Source organism: Staurois parvus, unplaced genomic scaffold (genome assembly GCF_062004578.1).
Source record: "Staurois parvus isolate SC_StPar_1 unplaced genomic scaffold, SC_StPar_1.0 ptg000371l, whole genome shotgun sequence".
NCBI lineage: Eukaryota > Metazoa > Chordata > Amphibia > Anura > Ranidae > Staurois > Staurois parvus.
The window spans coordinates 1,742,410-1,755,102 of record NW_028318167.1 but is presented as its reverse complement, the minus strand read 5'-3'; the positions used below and the strand labels follow the sequence as shown (position 1 = coordinate 1,755,102).

At 44.1% G+C, this 12,693-nt stretch overlaps 1 protein-coding gene across 1 annotated transcript in view; it reads right to left on the bottom strand.

Moving 5' to 3' along the window:
* RAB2A (RAB2A, member RAS oncogene family) overlaps nt 1-11,023 on the bottom strand; it is a 134,956-nt gene extending 123,933 nt beyond the window's left edge. The window contains exon 1 of the mRNA XM_089685311.1: nt 10,872-11,023. Coding sequence (XP_089541437.1) covers nt 10,872-10,917 — 46 coding nt within the window. The 5' untranslated portion in view covers nt 10,918-11,023. The remainder of the gene's footprint in view (nt 1-10,871) is intronic.
* Between the last annotated feature and the right edge of the window lie 1,670 nt (nt 11,024-12,693).

Sequence of the window (12,693 nt, the reverse complement as noted above, 5' to 3'; positions counted from 1 at the left end):
CTTGCAGACCTTCAGATCTGTGCAAGGAGTCTCCACCTCTTCATTAACACTGGGAGGCCTATAACAAACTCCAATGATTACCTTTGAAGTATGCACCCCCATGTGCAGTTCCACACATAATATTTCAGCCTCATCACAGTCTCAATCAACTAGGTCCTCTTTCACACTCGCTCGGAGATCACTTCACACATAGAGACAGACACCACCACCTTTCCTATTTACCCTGTCTCTCCAAAAGAGAACATAGCCAGGAATATTAATGGCCCAGTCATGTGAAAAACGAAGAAAAGATTCAGCAATACCAATTAAATCATAGTTCTCTTGATGCACCAAAGCTTCCAACTCACCTATTTTGCTTGGCAGACTTCTGGCATTGGTGAACACTTTAATTCATTGACACCTTGTTCACACGTATTTTGCATATTTTTTGTTTTCATACAAATGGTACCAATTCCACTGGTTGTTTGTAACATGGAACCTGTCCACCCCTTTACAATCTAATTCTCCCACCCCCCTCGATTCTAGTTTAAATACTCCTCCAGCCTTCCCATAAAACTCTCTCCTAGCACAGCAGACCCTCTTCCATTTAGGTGTAAACCATCTCTAGCATATAGGTTGCACCCCAATGAAAAGTCAGCCCAGTGCTCTAGAAACCCAAATCCTCCCCTCTTACACCAGGTCTTCAGCCATGCATTGAGTTCCCCGTCTTTCCTGAGTTGCGCATGACATAGGTAATATTTCAGAGAATATAACCTTAGAGGTCCTTCTCTTCAACTTGCAGCCTAGTTCTTGAAATTGATTCTTAAGGAACCTCCACCTTCTATGTATTCTGTCATTGGTTCCAACATGGACCAAGAAAGCTGGGTCATGCCCAGTCCCTCCCAGTAATTTATCAACCCGGTCCACCACATGCAGAACCCTAGCACCAGGGAAACAGCAAACCATTCTGTTGAGGCGATCCTGGTGACAAATTATTCTAACAGTCCTGATTATAGAATCCCCAATTACCACCACCTGTCTAGGCCTTCCTGCACTACCCTCACCACCCCTCCCAGATGGTCTGCCCTCCCAGTTGTTAGGGATAGCAGTGACATCCAGGGCTGCCACCCCCACATTTTCACCCAACTTGGCAAATCTATTTGAATGCACAAACCCAGGGCCAGCCTTCCTTTTCTGTGAGCCCCTACTACTCTCTCTTGTTACAGTAACCCATCTTCCTACCTGATAATCCTGATTAGCCCCTCCACCCTCCACATCAATCCTATTAGCTAACCTGCTCAGAGAGCAGAAGACCCCTTTCAAGGTTGTTGGTTCTGCCCAGTGTTGCAACTTGCTCCTCCAGATCTCTAACGCGAGTTTCCAGAAGGGAAACTCGCTCACATCTGTCGTAGCGGTATCCATACTAAAGCTGTTGCTCCATTGTTGCACACTGCGCAAAACCTTCCACCCTGCTAGCACACATTATCCCAGTTACAACATTAACAGGAAATATCAGTTGTCACTTACAGGTTAGTAGATTCCTGTTATAATCTCCTGTTTCCAACTCCAGTTTTTAACTCTACTTATCAAATGTCCACTTAGTCAAAGGTCCAGCAAAAAAAAAAAAAAAAAAAAATACAGGTAAGCTCAAAAATGAGCAAGCTCAGAGTGAGCTCTACAGCAAGTTATATAGGACCTGTATCTCCTGTGACTAATTACCCCTCCCCTTAATTAGCAGACTGAAGGAAGACAAGGAAAGGAAGAATGCTATTTAAACTGACAGAAAAAATAACTTAAGGTAAAAGCTTTTAGCAAGACCCAAAGAAGAAAATAAAACTACAAGCACCAGCAGCCAAACGTAAAATGTTTTCACTCTCCACTCAAACTTCCCACTCTTTAGCTATCGCCCAGCAAAAAAATGCCATTTTATAATTTTTTTTCACACAAATAGAGCTTTGTTTTGGCGGCATTTAATCACCACTGGGTTTTTTATTTTTGCACTATAAACGAAAAAAAATAGCAACATTTTGGGGGAAAAAAAGGTTTTCTGTGTTATTATAAAATTTTGCAAACAGGTAATTTTTCGCCTTCACTGATGTGTGTTGATGAGGCTGCACTGATGGACGCTAATAGACAGCACTGATAGGCAGCACTGATGGGCACTCATGGGCAGCCCTGATCAGTGCAGATTTCTCCTTTGACAATTGCCGGCAGTCCTTGCTCACACGCACTCCACGTTTTAATGTGAAAGCTTAATTGAACAAGCTGAAGTTGGAAGCGGATTGGCTGCCATGAGCAACTGCACAAGATTCTGAGTGCTCCAGTTTTAGTAAATCTCCCCCAGAGAGTACTCATGTCATGCAGAGTCGTCACCCTCCTCTTTGCCCCTTTTCTCAATGATACAGACAGCTAATGTGATGACATTAACACTGTTCTTTGCACCTATTTTGTACTGAGCGCGCAGGGTCCAGTGATGACACATCCCCAAAGGACTGGCAACAGAAGTGAATTGAATGGCGACTGTCATTCGAACTCAATGATGACTGGTGCTGGATAGGAGAAAATTAAGTCTGCTCAAGACAGTGCAAGAGCAGGTGGTGAATAACGCAGTGAGAGCACCCATTTTTTTTTTTTTTTAATACCTAGTCATGCAGGGTTACAGATTTTAGGGCTCTTTCAAACAGGCTTCCCAATCAGGTCCACCTGTCAGTTTTTCAAGCAGACCTGACCAGAAGCTTCATGTGGGTATATGGGCAGGCCAATCTGCCAACAACCGAGTCAACCCAAGTTCAAAAAATAAAAAATGAGAAAGGACCTAAACAACAGGACAGGTCTGAGGAAGCCTGACATCTTTCCCATTCAGCTCTGATTTAGAATGCTACTAAAAACACATGAAAACTTTTTTTCTAGCTTTATAAAAAAACTTTTCCTCTACATGTACTGTAAAAACGCTAATAAAATGCTAACGCTTCTGAACGCTACTACCTGTGTTTTGTCCAGCATTTTCTGAGCTTAAAAAAATTAAAGTGTGCATGGAGTCTAAAACACAAATGAGTTCTAGAAATAAACACCGTTTCGCTATCTAAAACAAGTTTCACTAAATTATTTTACCAAAATAGAATATTTCTTTTGTTATGATATGTTGCTGTTACAATTGTTGAAATACTTATATACTCATATTTAACACATTTATTTCTCTGTATGATGTCCAGTCTCAATGTTCAGTATGGAATTGCAGGAGGGGGTCAGAGTAGCCCTCAGCTTTGGTACTTACCAAGAACCAAGTTGAAGTTAATGAAAGCTGGATCTGGAGGTGCCTGCTCTTAAAGGCTATGTTTATTTTAGTTTTTTTTTAAATCAGCAAAAGGGATAGTACTTAAAGTCAACAAAGTGTCCCTTGCGCTGCTGGCTGCTCTCTTAGTTGAAAGTCAAAGTCCTCTGGCCCCCCCCCCCCTTTTCCTCAAGCAGCAATCTTCCAGGGCTGCAAGGATTAAAATGATCGGCTGGGTCGAGTGCAACTATGCCCACCCTTTCCTGCTTCTTTCACAAAAACAATACTATAGCTTTCTTTTTGTGTTGTATGCCTTCTTGCAAGATCTTTAGTGAGCTCCCAAACCTCTCCTTTTCCTCACACTTACATTTGTTTAGAACAATTAAGATACGTTTGTTGTGGTTATGTATACTGTTCTCTGCACAGTACAAATCCCATAGTACCTAGTTCAAGCAAAATAGGGTGGCTACATTTCTACCAGTTACAGTACAAGTAAAGGCAATTTTCATTTTGGATAGAGTGGAGAGGGATTAGAACACCTGTCAGGGTTTATTATTGTCCATGCCCATTATGGAGATTTTCCTCCCTATTTGTTCCATTATCACTTAAAGAGAAAAGTAAAGGAAAAAAGTAATAGAGGGAAAATCTTCCAATGGGGACACTAGTCCTGGTGACCTGAGGGTTATCTGACATGTGTCACCCTTCAATGTACTCCTTGGTGTGAAGGCCAGTTATAGACTGGGGCAGTGGCCATTTTTTGTAGATGAATTGTTGGTCGAGGTGCGCTCCCTCAGGTTCATCTGCCCTTGGTCTATCCATTAAATGCATCTTGCCTCTACTATGGGGGCTCTTAAAATTGGAGAGTTAGGAACTACAGAATACAGAACCCGTTTTTAAAGCATACTGTTAGACAGGTTAATTCGGTTTGTTTGCAAGCTGGCTGGCAAGTTGAGCTGCGAATTTTTGTTTTGTTGGTTGATGTGTCACCCTTCCATGTGCTCCTTGCTGTGAAGGCCAGTTATAGACTGGGGCAGTGGCCATTTTTTGCCCTAAGAGATTCCCTTAATTTGCAAGGATTTTTCATACTTCCTGTTTTGGCTATGGGACAGGAAGGGAAGGTAAATCTCTCCAATGGGACACAGATGGCAAAAAAAAAGTTTTGCCTATAGTTCTACTTTAAGCTTAAAACCACTGGCCACAAAAGGTTATTTCCCTTTGAAGGCTTAAAGTTCACCACACGTCATTCTTTCCTTAATCTAGGTTCAAGCATGTGGTGCGGGAAAAGCAGCAATCCCTGCATGTTTATAGCACCAACTGCAATTGTACTGTGTTTGCAATCTGCTGCAATTTCAATACCCAAGCGCAGTGGGTTTTTCCCGCACCAGACTGCATTGAACAAAAACGTTCATTAAAGGCAGTTGAGCTTTGGCTCCAAAGAGGGTGTCTGCACTTCTTCAGTGCGATGCGGTGTGTTATTTAAGCCTATTGAAAATGAATGGGCTCAAAATCACCTGCACAGAACTGCATGTGAATAGCACAGGAATGTGGTGCGGTTCCTGTGCGATTCACATGTGAGCTATAGTGTGAACGGAGACTTCGATCTACCAACAAGTATGTGGTGCAGGGGCGTGCCTGACTAGATACAAAATAATTGGACAGATTACATAAGTCGTCATATCACATAGTTTTGTTAGTGTATGGACATTGCGTGGTCAGATTTGTGAAATGTGTGGTAAGCCTAAGTGGATCACAAGTATAGAGCACAAAGAACATGGATAAATAATATGTATCTCTAAAGTACCCAAAGACATAGTAAGTTTGATGCTCAATTTCGCAATACAGGGCAGTGCTATTTCTATGGGCTACCTGCATAACATGCACAAGTCACTCAATTCCTAGGAAGCATACACAACATCTGCCACCACCACAATTCCCTCTCCCAATTACATGACCAGATACATTCTTCTGTGTAACACATTTGTGCCATACAGGTATAGTTGGATTTTGTACGGATGTCTGCATTTTCTCTCAGGCTTACAGGAAACCTAATGATAGCATAACCACTAATGAGAATTCATCTCTCAATGATCATACAACTAAGTGGAATAGCCTTAAAGGGCTGGTATGGGTTTTTTTCTTCTCTAAAATTAACATTACACCTTACTGTTCTGTGCAATTTTACTGCATAGAGCAGCCCCAAACCTCCTCTTCTGGGCTCCCCCACCACTGCTCTAAATTCCTGCCCTCTTCTCTAAGTGCCCCCATAGCAAGCCACATGCTATGGGGGCACTCCAAAGCCAGGTTTTGTGCGTCAATTGACATAAACTGCATTGCTTGGCCCCACCCCCCACTTTCTTCTTAGTGAATCTGACCAATGGCTCCCTCTGTTGCCTGTTCATCCCTGTGTGAACACGGAAAGGGGAGAGACGACTGCAGCCAGGCACAGCGTTGCATTGATCGAGGGGGGCATAGCAAGACCTAAAATGTTTTTATCTTAAACTGGTTGTAAAGGCTCAAGGCTTTTCTCTCTTCATGCATTCTATGCATAAAGGTAACTTACCTTGTGTGTGTAGCAGTGCCCTTTGCCCCCCCCAACACTTACCTGAGCCCCATATCGATCCAGCAACGTCCACAAGAGCCTCAATTCTCCAGGGACTCTCACTCCCGATTGGCTGAGGCAGCGGCGGGAGCTATCCGAACCTGCTGCTGTCAATCACAGCCGATGAGCAAATCAGGAGAGGGAGGGTGGGACCGAGCCGCAGCTCTGTATGTGAATGGACATGCAGAGCCAAGGCTCAGGAGTGTGCCTGCACTGAAGTGAAGATATATGTACACTCCTGTAACTCAGAAGAGAAGTACGGCCAAAACAGCTTTGGCCATACTTCTCTTTAGAGCGCTTGTAAACCTCAGTCAAGATACCTGAACAAAGCACGTTTCTATAGTGTGTACTTGCATATCTTTAAAGCACTAAGTGTCATTTCTCTCTGTCTCGATCCTCTTATCATGAGTCACTTCTGACATGTTTTCCTGACACCAAGAAGTAAAAAGTTGACATGGGAGGGAGTTCCAGCACAATCTGTGATTGACAGACTCAGCTCTGTTTCTGAGTACTGTGTGAAGGGAGGAGGGGAGGTTGTGTCCCTTCCCTCCAATCAGTTTTCAAAGCTCTTGCACAGTGTGTAACAGCAGCTCCCCGACCCTGATTTTCGAGTCTGTGAAAAATCCTTTTCATCTCCGAGACTAACAAGGATGTACAGGACAAATGGCTGCAAATAAACAGGTATAACTTATATAGGAGGGTTTTTTTCACCTCTGTGTATCACCGGAGGCCAGTCACTTCACTGGGTAACGGTGAGGGTGTACAACCACTTTAATTTTTAGATTCTTGCATTTAACTGGTCCTCTAATCCTGAGCATCGAACATAGGTTTTTCCCATATCTATATAGGTCAATTTTTTTACCAGTTTGTTCTGGTCTGCAGTCATCCACCCACTGAGAATCACATCTTGCCCTCTGTATGAATGGGGTTCATGAACCACAGACATAGTAACAAACTTGTATACTGTAAGTATATTCAAGTGTCACAAATACATAGCTGTTGCAGTGGGAGCCCCCCCCCCGGAGTCTCAGACTACCAAATTGACCCATCCATTTATTTTGTTTCCTTTGACTGAGGAGACTCCTGGTCCATCCTGACCCATCATTAGCTCATATTTCACTGATAGGCCTGCTCACAATCCTGCCTATTGAAAACTACAATTACCATTGCATAGAAATTGCAGTACTTACCTGAAAACTAAATAGGGAGTTTAAAAATAAAAACCCACACCCACTTTTAGAATGCCTTGAATGCATACCTGAAGTCCAACTTTAAAAACATAGTCCACTGTACACCCCCATGACATCACTGCATTCTGTTTAGATAAAAAAATCTTGCTGTGGAGCCTTTCCATTCACAGGTCTTTGTACGGATCTGAATGAATGACAGGACTGTGTGCGTGGAGCTACGCACATTCACACTAGATTCAAATGAAAACAAGGACACTGCAGGAAGATGAACCCTGAAATTCAGGTAAGTGAGGGATGGGGACACGATCTAAGGGTGGAGGGGTTGGAGGAATGTGAGTGCTACACCCAAAACATGGATGTAAAATGACACATGGTCAGAAAAGAGGACAATGCTTTTAATAAAATGTAAGTCCCGGCAACCCCCCCCCCAGGCTCAAAAGAAAACAAAAAAACCCCCATGATGTGACCTGTAACTGCTCAGCAACTGGATCACCAGACAAGATAGCCTGTGGCTCTCAAATGATTAAAGGACTCATTCACCAAGACTACAATCTGCATGGGTCTGTTTCTGCTGACCAGCAACCTGCATTTATTTACAGATCTACCTAGCTCCACTTTTACCACGGCCACATTATTAAAGGGAGCGGTGTAAAAGACTGGCCTTCTAGAGCCGGACTCAACACACAACCTATACGGAGCATGTCACAGATATGAATGTAGTCTCCAATGCAGAGCCGAGCTTCCCTATACACTTCCTGGGCTCAGTCATGTGACCTCATACAACACATGGCCTAATGCAGGGAATATAAAGGAAAGCAGCACTCTGTTTACCAGCGGCCTACAGACACAGGATACAAACTGCACACCATACATCCGTTACCGATCTTACCAAGAATTAAGATCACACTTTACAATCTAACTGTACCAAGATTTTACCAGCTCCCTTAGATTTACTAATGTTTGCAATATAAGGACCCTAAAAACTGTCCAATGAATGCAATTCCAAACATGTAGGCCCCTGCACTACATAGATATTGGTAGATCTTCAACTATACAATCTCCTTTAGGTCTACTAACCACCATGTAATACAAGGGCCTGGGTGAATGGAAAGAAATTGATTGGACTATATAGGTTTGCCCTGATAATACAGTTTGGGTATATTACATACTAGTATGTAAGCCAACCCTATAGTGGCCATGTAAGTTCCAGTCTGCTTGTACAACTTTTATATCTACCATAAGCTCTGAAGTACAAGGACCTGCCTAATCTGTTACAAATCGAATGACTTGTTTGGAAAGGTCCACACGTTATATAGTTTTGGTAAACCTAGAAAGAGATTGTACAATCAGACTGCATTGTGTATAGCCAGCATGTGAGTTACTAAAACCATGTAATGTGAGGACAAACCTAAACAACTGTATCAGGTGACCCCTTGCAATACATTGGTTAAAGGAGAAGTATAGCCATGCTCTTTTAGCCATACTTCTCTTGTGGGTCACAGGAGTGCACTTAGATTTGCACTCCTGTGACCAAGAATCAAACAGCTAAAGCCCACTGTAGGTGGACATCACTGAGCCACGCCAGTCTCTGGATGTATCCCGGCAATAATGTTGGGATTCACCCAGATACCTGACTGGCAGCTGGCTGAACCTCTTAGCGTGCCGCTGAGATCATGAACCAACCACATAGAAAAAAGGTGGCAGAAAAAGGCCGTGTGGTCCATAGAGTCTGCCTGGGTTTTTTTGGAGCGCGTTTTCTGACAAAAACAAAAAAACCCACTCTCCTGTCAGGCACCCCCGTGAGTGCTGGAGGGACAGAGCCTGGCAATCACCACTCTCAGCTCAGAGGTCATGTGATTGCTCAGTTTTTGGGCTTAGAGTTGGGGGGGGGGCAGCTGCTGCACATACCAAAGCTGCAGCTATAAAAGGTATGTGATTTTTTTTTCTTCCTTTTTTGTATCCCAGAGTTCTTCTGTAAAGCAGACTGTGAAGTTGTCCTCTCTTGCCTCCTGCCCCCCCCCTCCTCTCTTAGTAATGCACTTTTTTTTTTTTATGTAAACCTAACATTTCATATTCCTGATATGTACTTGTATGAAAAACTATCCTGTTCCTTTTGTATTGCTTCCTTTGTGTGAAATTCCTGGAGTTCCTGCCAGTCCCTTTGCATTTCTATTAAAAACTGTGCACACTAGGCTCGAGAGCACAGCGTGGTCAGTTCTCTAGGTGCACTGGGAACAGCTCTCCTCCAATGATCAGATTTGTCCTGACACCTCCCCCTGCCTTTTTCAAAGCCTTTCACTGAGAAGGTCAGTGTGCTGTTGTTTCTCCTCTCCTTATAAAAACATATCTAATCTACCCAGTCAGGCAGGCCCCTATATTATATACTTGTTGGTCGATCTAAAGGAGATTATACAAATTGCAACGCATATGGTGAGCGGATAGAGATTGAACAGTGTACGATCAGGCTGAAGGAAATGGTACAATCCAGGCTGAAGGAAATGGTACAATCTGATTGCAGTGTGTGATGAGCAGATAGATTGTAAGGTCAGGCTGAAGGAGATGGTACAATCTGATTGTAGTGTGTGATGAGCAGATAGGAGATTGTACAGTGTAGTCAGGCTGAAAGAGATGGTACAATCTGATTGTAGTGTGTGTGATGAGCAGATGGGAGATTGTACAGTGTAGTCAGGCTGAAGGAGATGGTACAATCTGATTGTAGTGTGTGTGATAAGCGGATAGGAGATTGTACAGTGTAGTCAGGCTGAATGAGATGGTACAATCTGATTGTAGTGTGTGTGGTGATGAGCGGATAGGAGATTGTACAGTGTAGTCAGGCTGAATGAGATGGTACAATCTGATTGTAGCGTGTGATGAGCGGATAGGAGATTGTACAGTGTAGTCAGGCTGAAGGAGATGGTCCAATCTGATTGTAGTGTGTGTGATGAACAGATAGGAGATTGTACAGTGTATTCAGGCTGAAGGAGATGGTACAATCTGATTGTAGTGTGTGTGTGATGAGCAGATGGGAGATTGTACAGAGTAGTCAGGCTGAAGGAGATGGTCCAATCCGATTGTAGTGTGTGATGAGCAGATGGGAGATTGTACAGAGTAGTCAGGCTGAAGGAGATGGTCCAATCCGATTGTAGTGTGTGATGAGCGGATAGGAGATTGTACAGTGCAGTCAGGCTGAAGGAGATGGTCCAATCTGATTGTAGTGTGTGTGATGAGCGGTCAGGAGATTGTACAGTGTATTCAGGCTGAAGGAGATGGTCCAATCTGATTGTAGTGTGTGTTGGGCTCAGACATCCTCCATCCGGCACCGATGTGGTACTGGAGCACAGAGGCACACAAGGATGGCTGTGGTCAGGCCACTCTGGGTCTCCCCTGGTTATAGTAGTGACTCTCCCCTCCCAATGCTGGGCCCTGTACAGAGCCCCCGATCAGAATGCAGTGAGCTGTGCCTGCCTGTTGTAGGGTCCGGAGCTCGGCACTGCCTCCACGACTAGGCCTGGCTAGAACTAAGCGGAGGATGGAGCTTGCACTGCATGCTGGGACTTGTAGTCTGCCACCAGCTGGAAGGCCGCACACATCCTAAACTGAAGAGTTGGGAGCAGCGTCGGCAGAGAACACGGCCTCCTATGTGTCCCCCGCCCGGGCCTGGCACCGCTCGCACCCACCACGTCAACGAGTCCAACACTGCGGAAATGAGGGACCGGCCGGCCCCGCCCGCACTGTTGGCAGCCCTGCCCCGCCACATCCTAACCCTCAGCCACAGCGCCACCCGGTACAGACCAGGCCGAAGCCCACCGGACAGCTCACATCATCCCCTTACCGGTATCACCGATGATGATGTATTTGAAGAGATATGCGTACGCCATGTCCGGACTCCTGCCTGCTCGTCACTGATTCTAGCGGACGCGCTGACGTAATCACGGGCTCGTGCTCGGCCCTCTTCGGAAGCAGGCATGGGCACGCATGCGCAGCTCGGTGTGCCGGCTGCCTAACAGGTTTGATGTAGGGCACAAGCCAGGTAGTGCTAACCACGCCCCTCCTCTCAGGGAGGATCTACCCAACATTCCGTTCTGCCGGCTGTGTTTGTTGTCATCTGATTTGCTGTCACCTCGAGAGCTCTGTTGTACTGACAGCTAAGCCTGCATTCTCACCTGAGCAGAGGGTATTCAGGTCACATTCATAATTCTGCCTTGGATTCCCTACCATTTAATGCCCACCCCAAATGCAATGGCATTCTCCTGCGTGGCCACACTTGTCACCACAAAAGGAGAGTGTGTTTTGGACAACAAGCGCACATAGGCAGCCTATGAAAGCACGCAAAATCATTCAACAAAATCACAAGCGGGAACTTGCTACACAAGAGTAGCAATGCAGTCTCTGTGATTCTGGAGCATTTTCTTTTCATTTTTTAGTTTAAAAGCATTTTTGTATCTTCCAAAGCACTTAATTATAGATGTGCTCGCTGGAAATTTTCATTTCGGATGCATTCTTTCATTGAAGAATTTCGTTTTGTCATATTCGTTATGTTGACCCAATTCGTTTTCAGAAATTGTTGCATACCTTTGGCATTTGTTTCATATATTCGTTGGTTAGGGTGGATTCGAAAAAAATGTTCTGTTTTTACAGAAGATTGCTGTATATATTCAATATTTTATCAAATTGAATGGATTCGAATCAGAAGGATTCAATATTTTTGGACGCTAGTCCAACCCACCAAACCACTATCATCATGTGATGTCATCCGAATTAAACAAATACATTATATTCATTATAACTTTTTTTCGGATTCATTGCAATTAATTGCTATGTTCCTTCAGAGATTCGTATACATTTGAATCTCCAAAAATGTAATTTTCACCTGAAAAATGGATCAAAACAAAACGAATCTCACATGTCTACTTATTTATTTTGCACTTTGCTCACTTCTGATTAATAGGGTGTAGGTCCTTGGACTTGCCCTGAAAGTCTTGTGAGGAGGACATGTGGCCTTAAGGTCAGGTTCTCCCCCTCCCGTGAGATCTCCATTTGTGGGAGCCCCACCTGAGACTTGGATGGACCTTGCCTTTTCAGGTCCCCTGTTGAATGGGGTCTGCCTGGTTTTGGTCACTAGGACAAGAAGTATCCCAGTTCCTTTTCGGAGTCTCCTGCCTCAGGGGATCAGGGTCAGGGTTCTCTCTATTTTTAGGAGGACAATGTGGACACCCTGTGCAGGTTTTTGTGTGTTTGCTCTTTCATTTTCACCTGGTGTTAGTTTTGAGTGTGCGCACCACACCATGGAGCTTAAAGTAGAACTAAAGGCAAAACTTTTTTTTAGATAGACTAATGCAGGCCATAGATGGGTCGAAAATTGTCCGAAAAAAAATCGGCCGATTTTCGCACCGTTAATGGGTTAATTGGTTAGCCGTTTTTCTGGATTTTGTTAGATTTTTTTGATCGGTAAAGTTGGAAAAAAATTGTCTGATTTTGCCGATCGGCCGATTTTCGCTGCAATGATGGGCAAATCGGCCGATCTTTTTACCAATAAAAAATCTGCGCATTAGCCGTGACCTGCAAGAAAAAGAAGAAGAAAAAGAAGAGGAAGAAGAAGAGAGAGAAGAAGAAGCAGAGAAAGAAGAAGTAGAGAAAGAAGAATAATTCCAGTC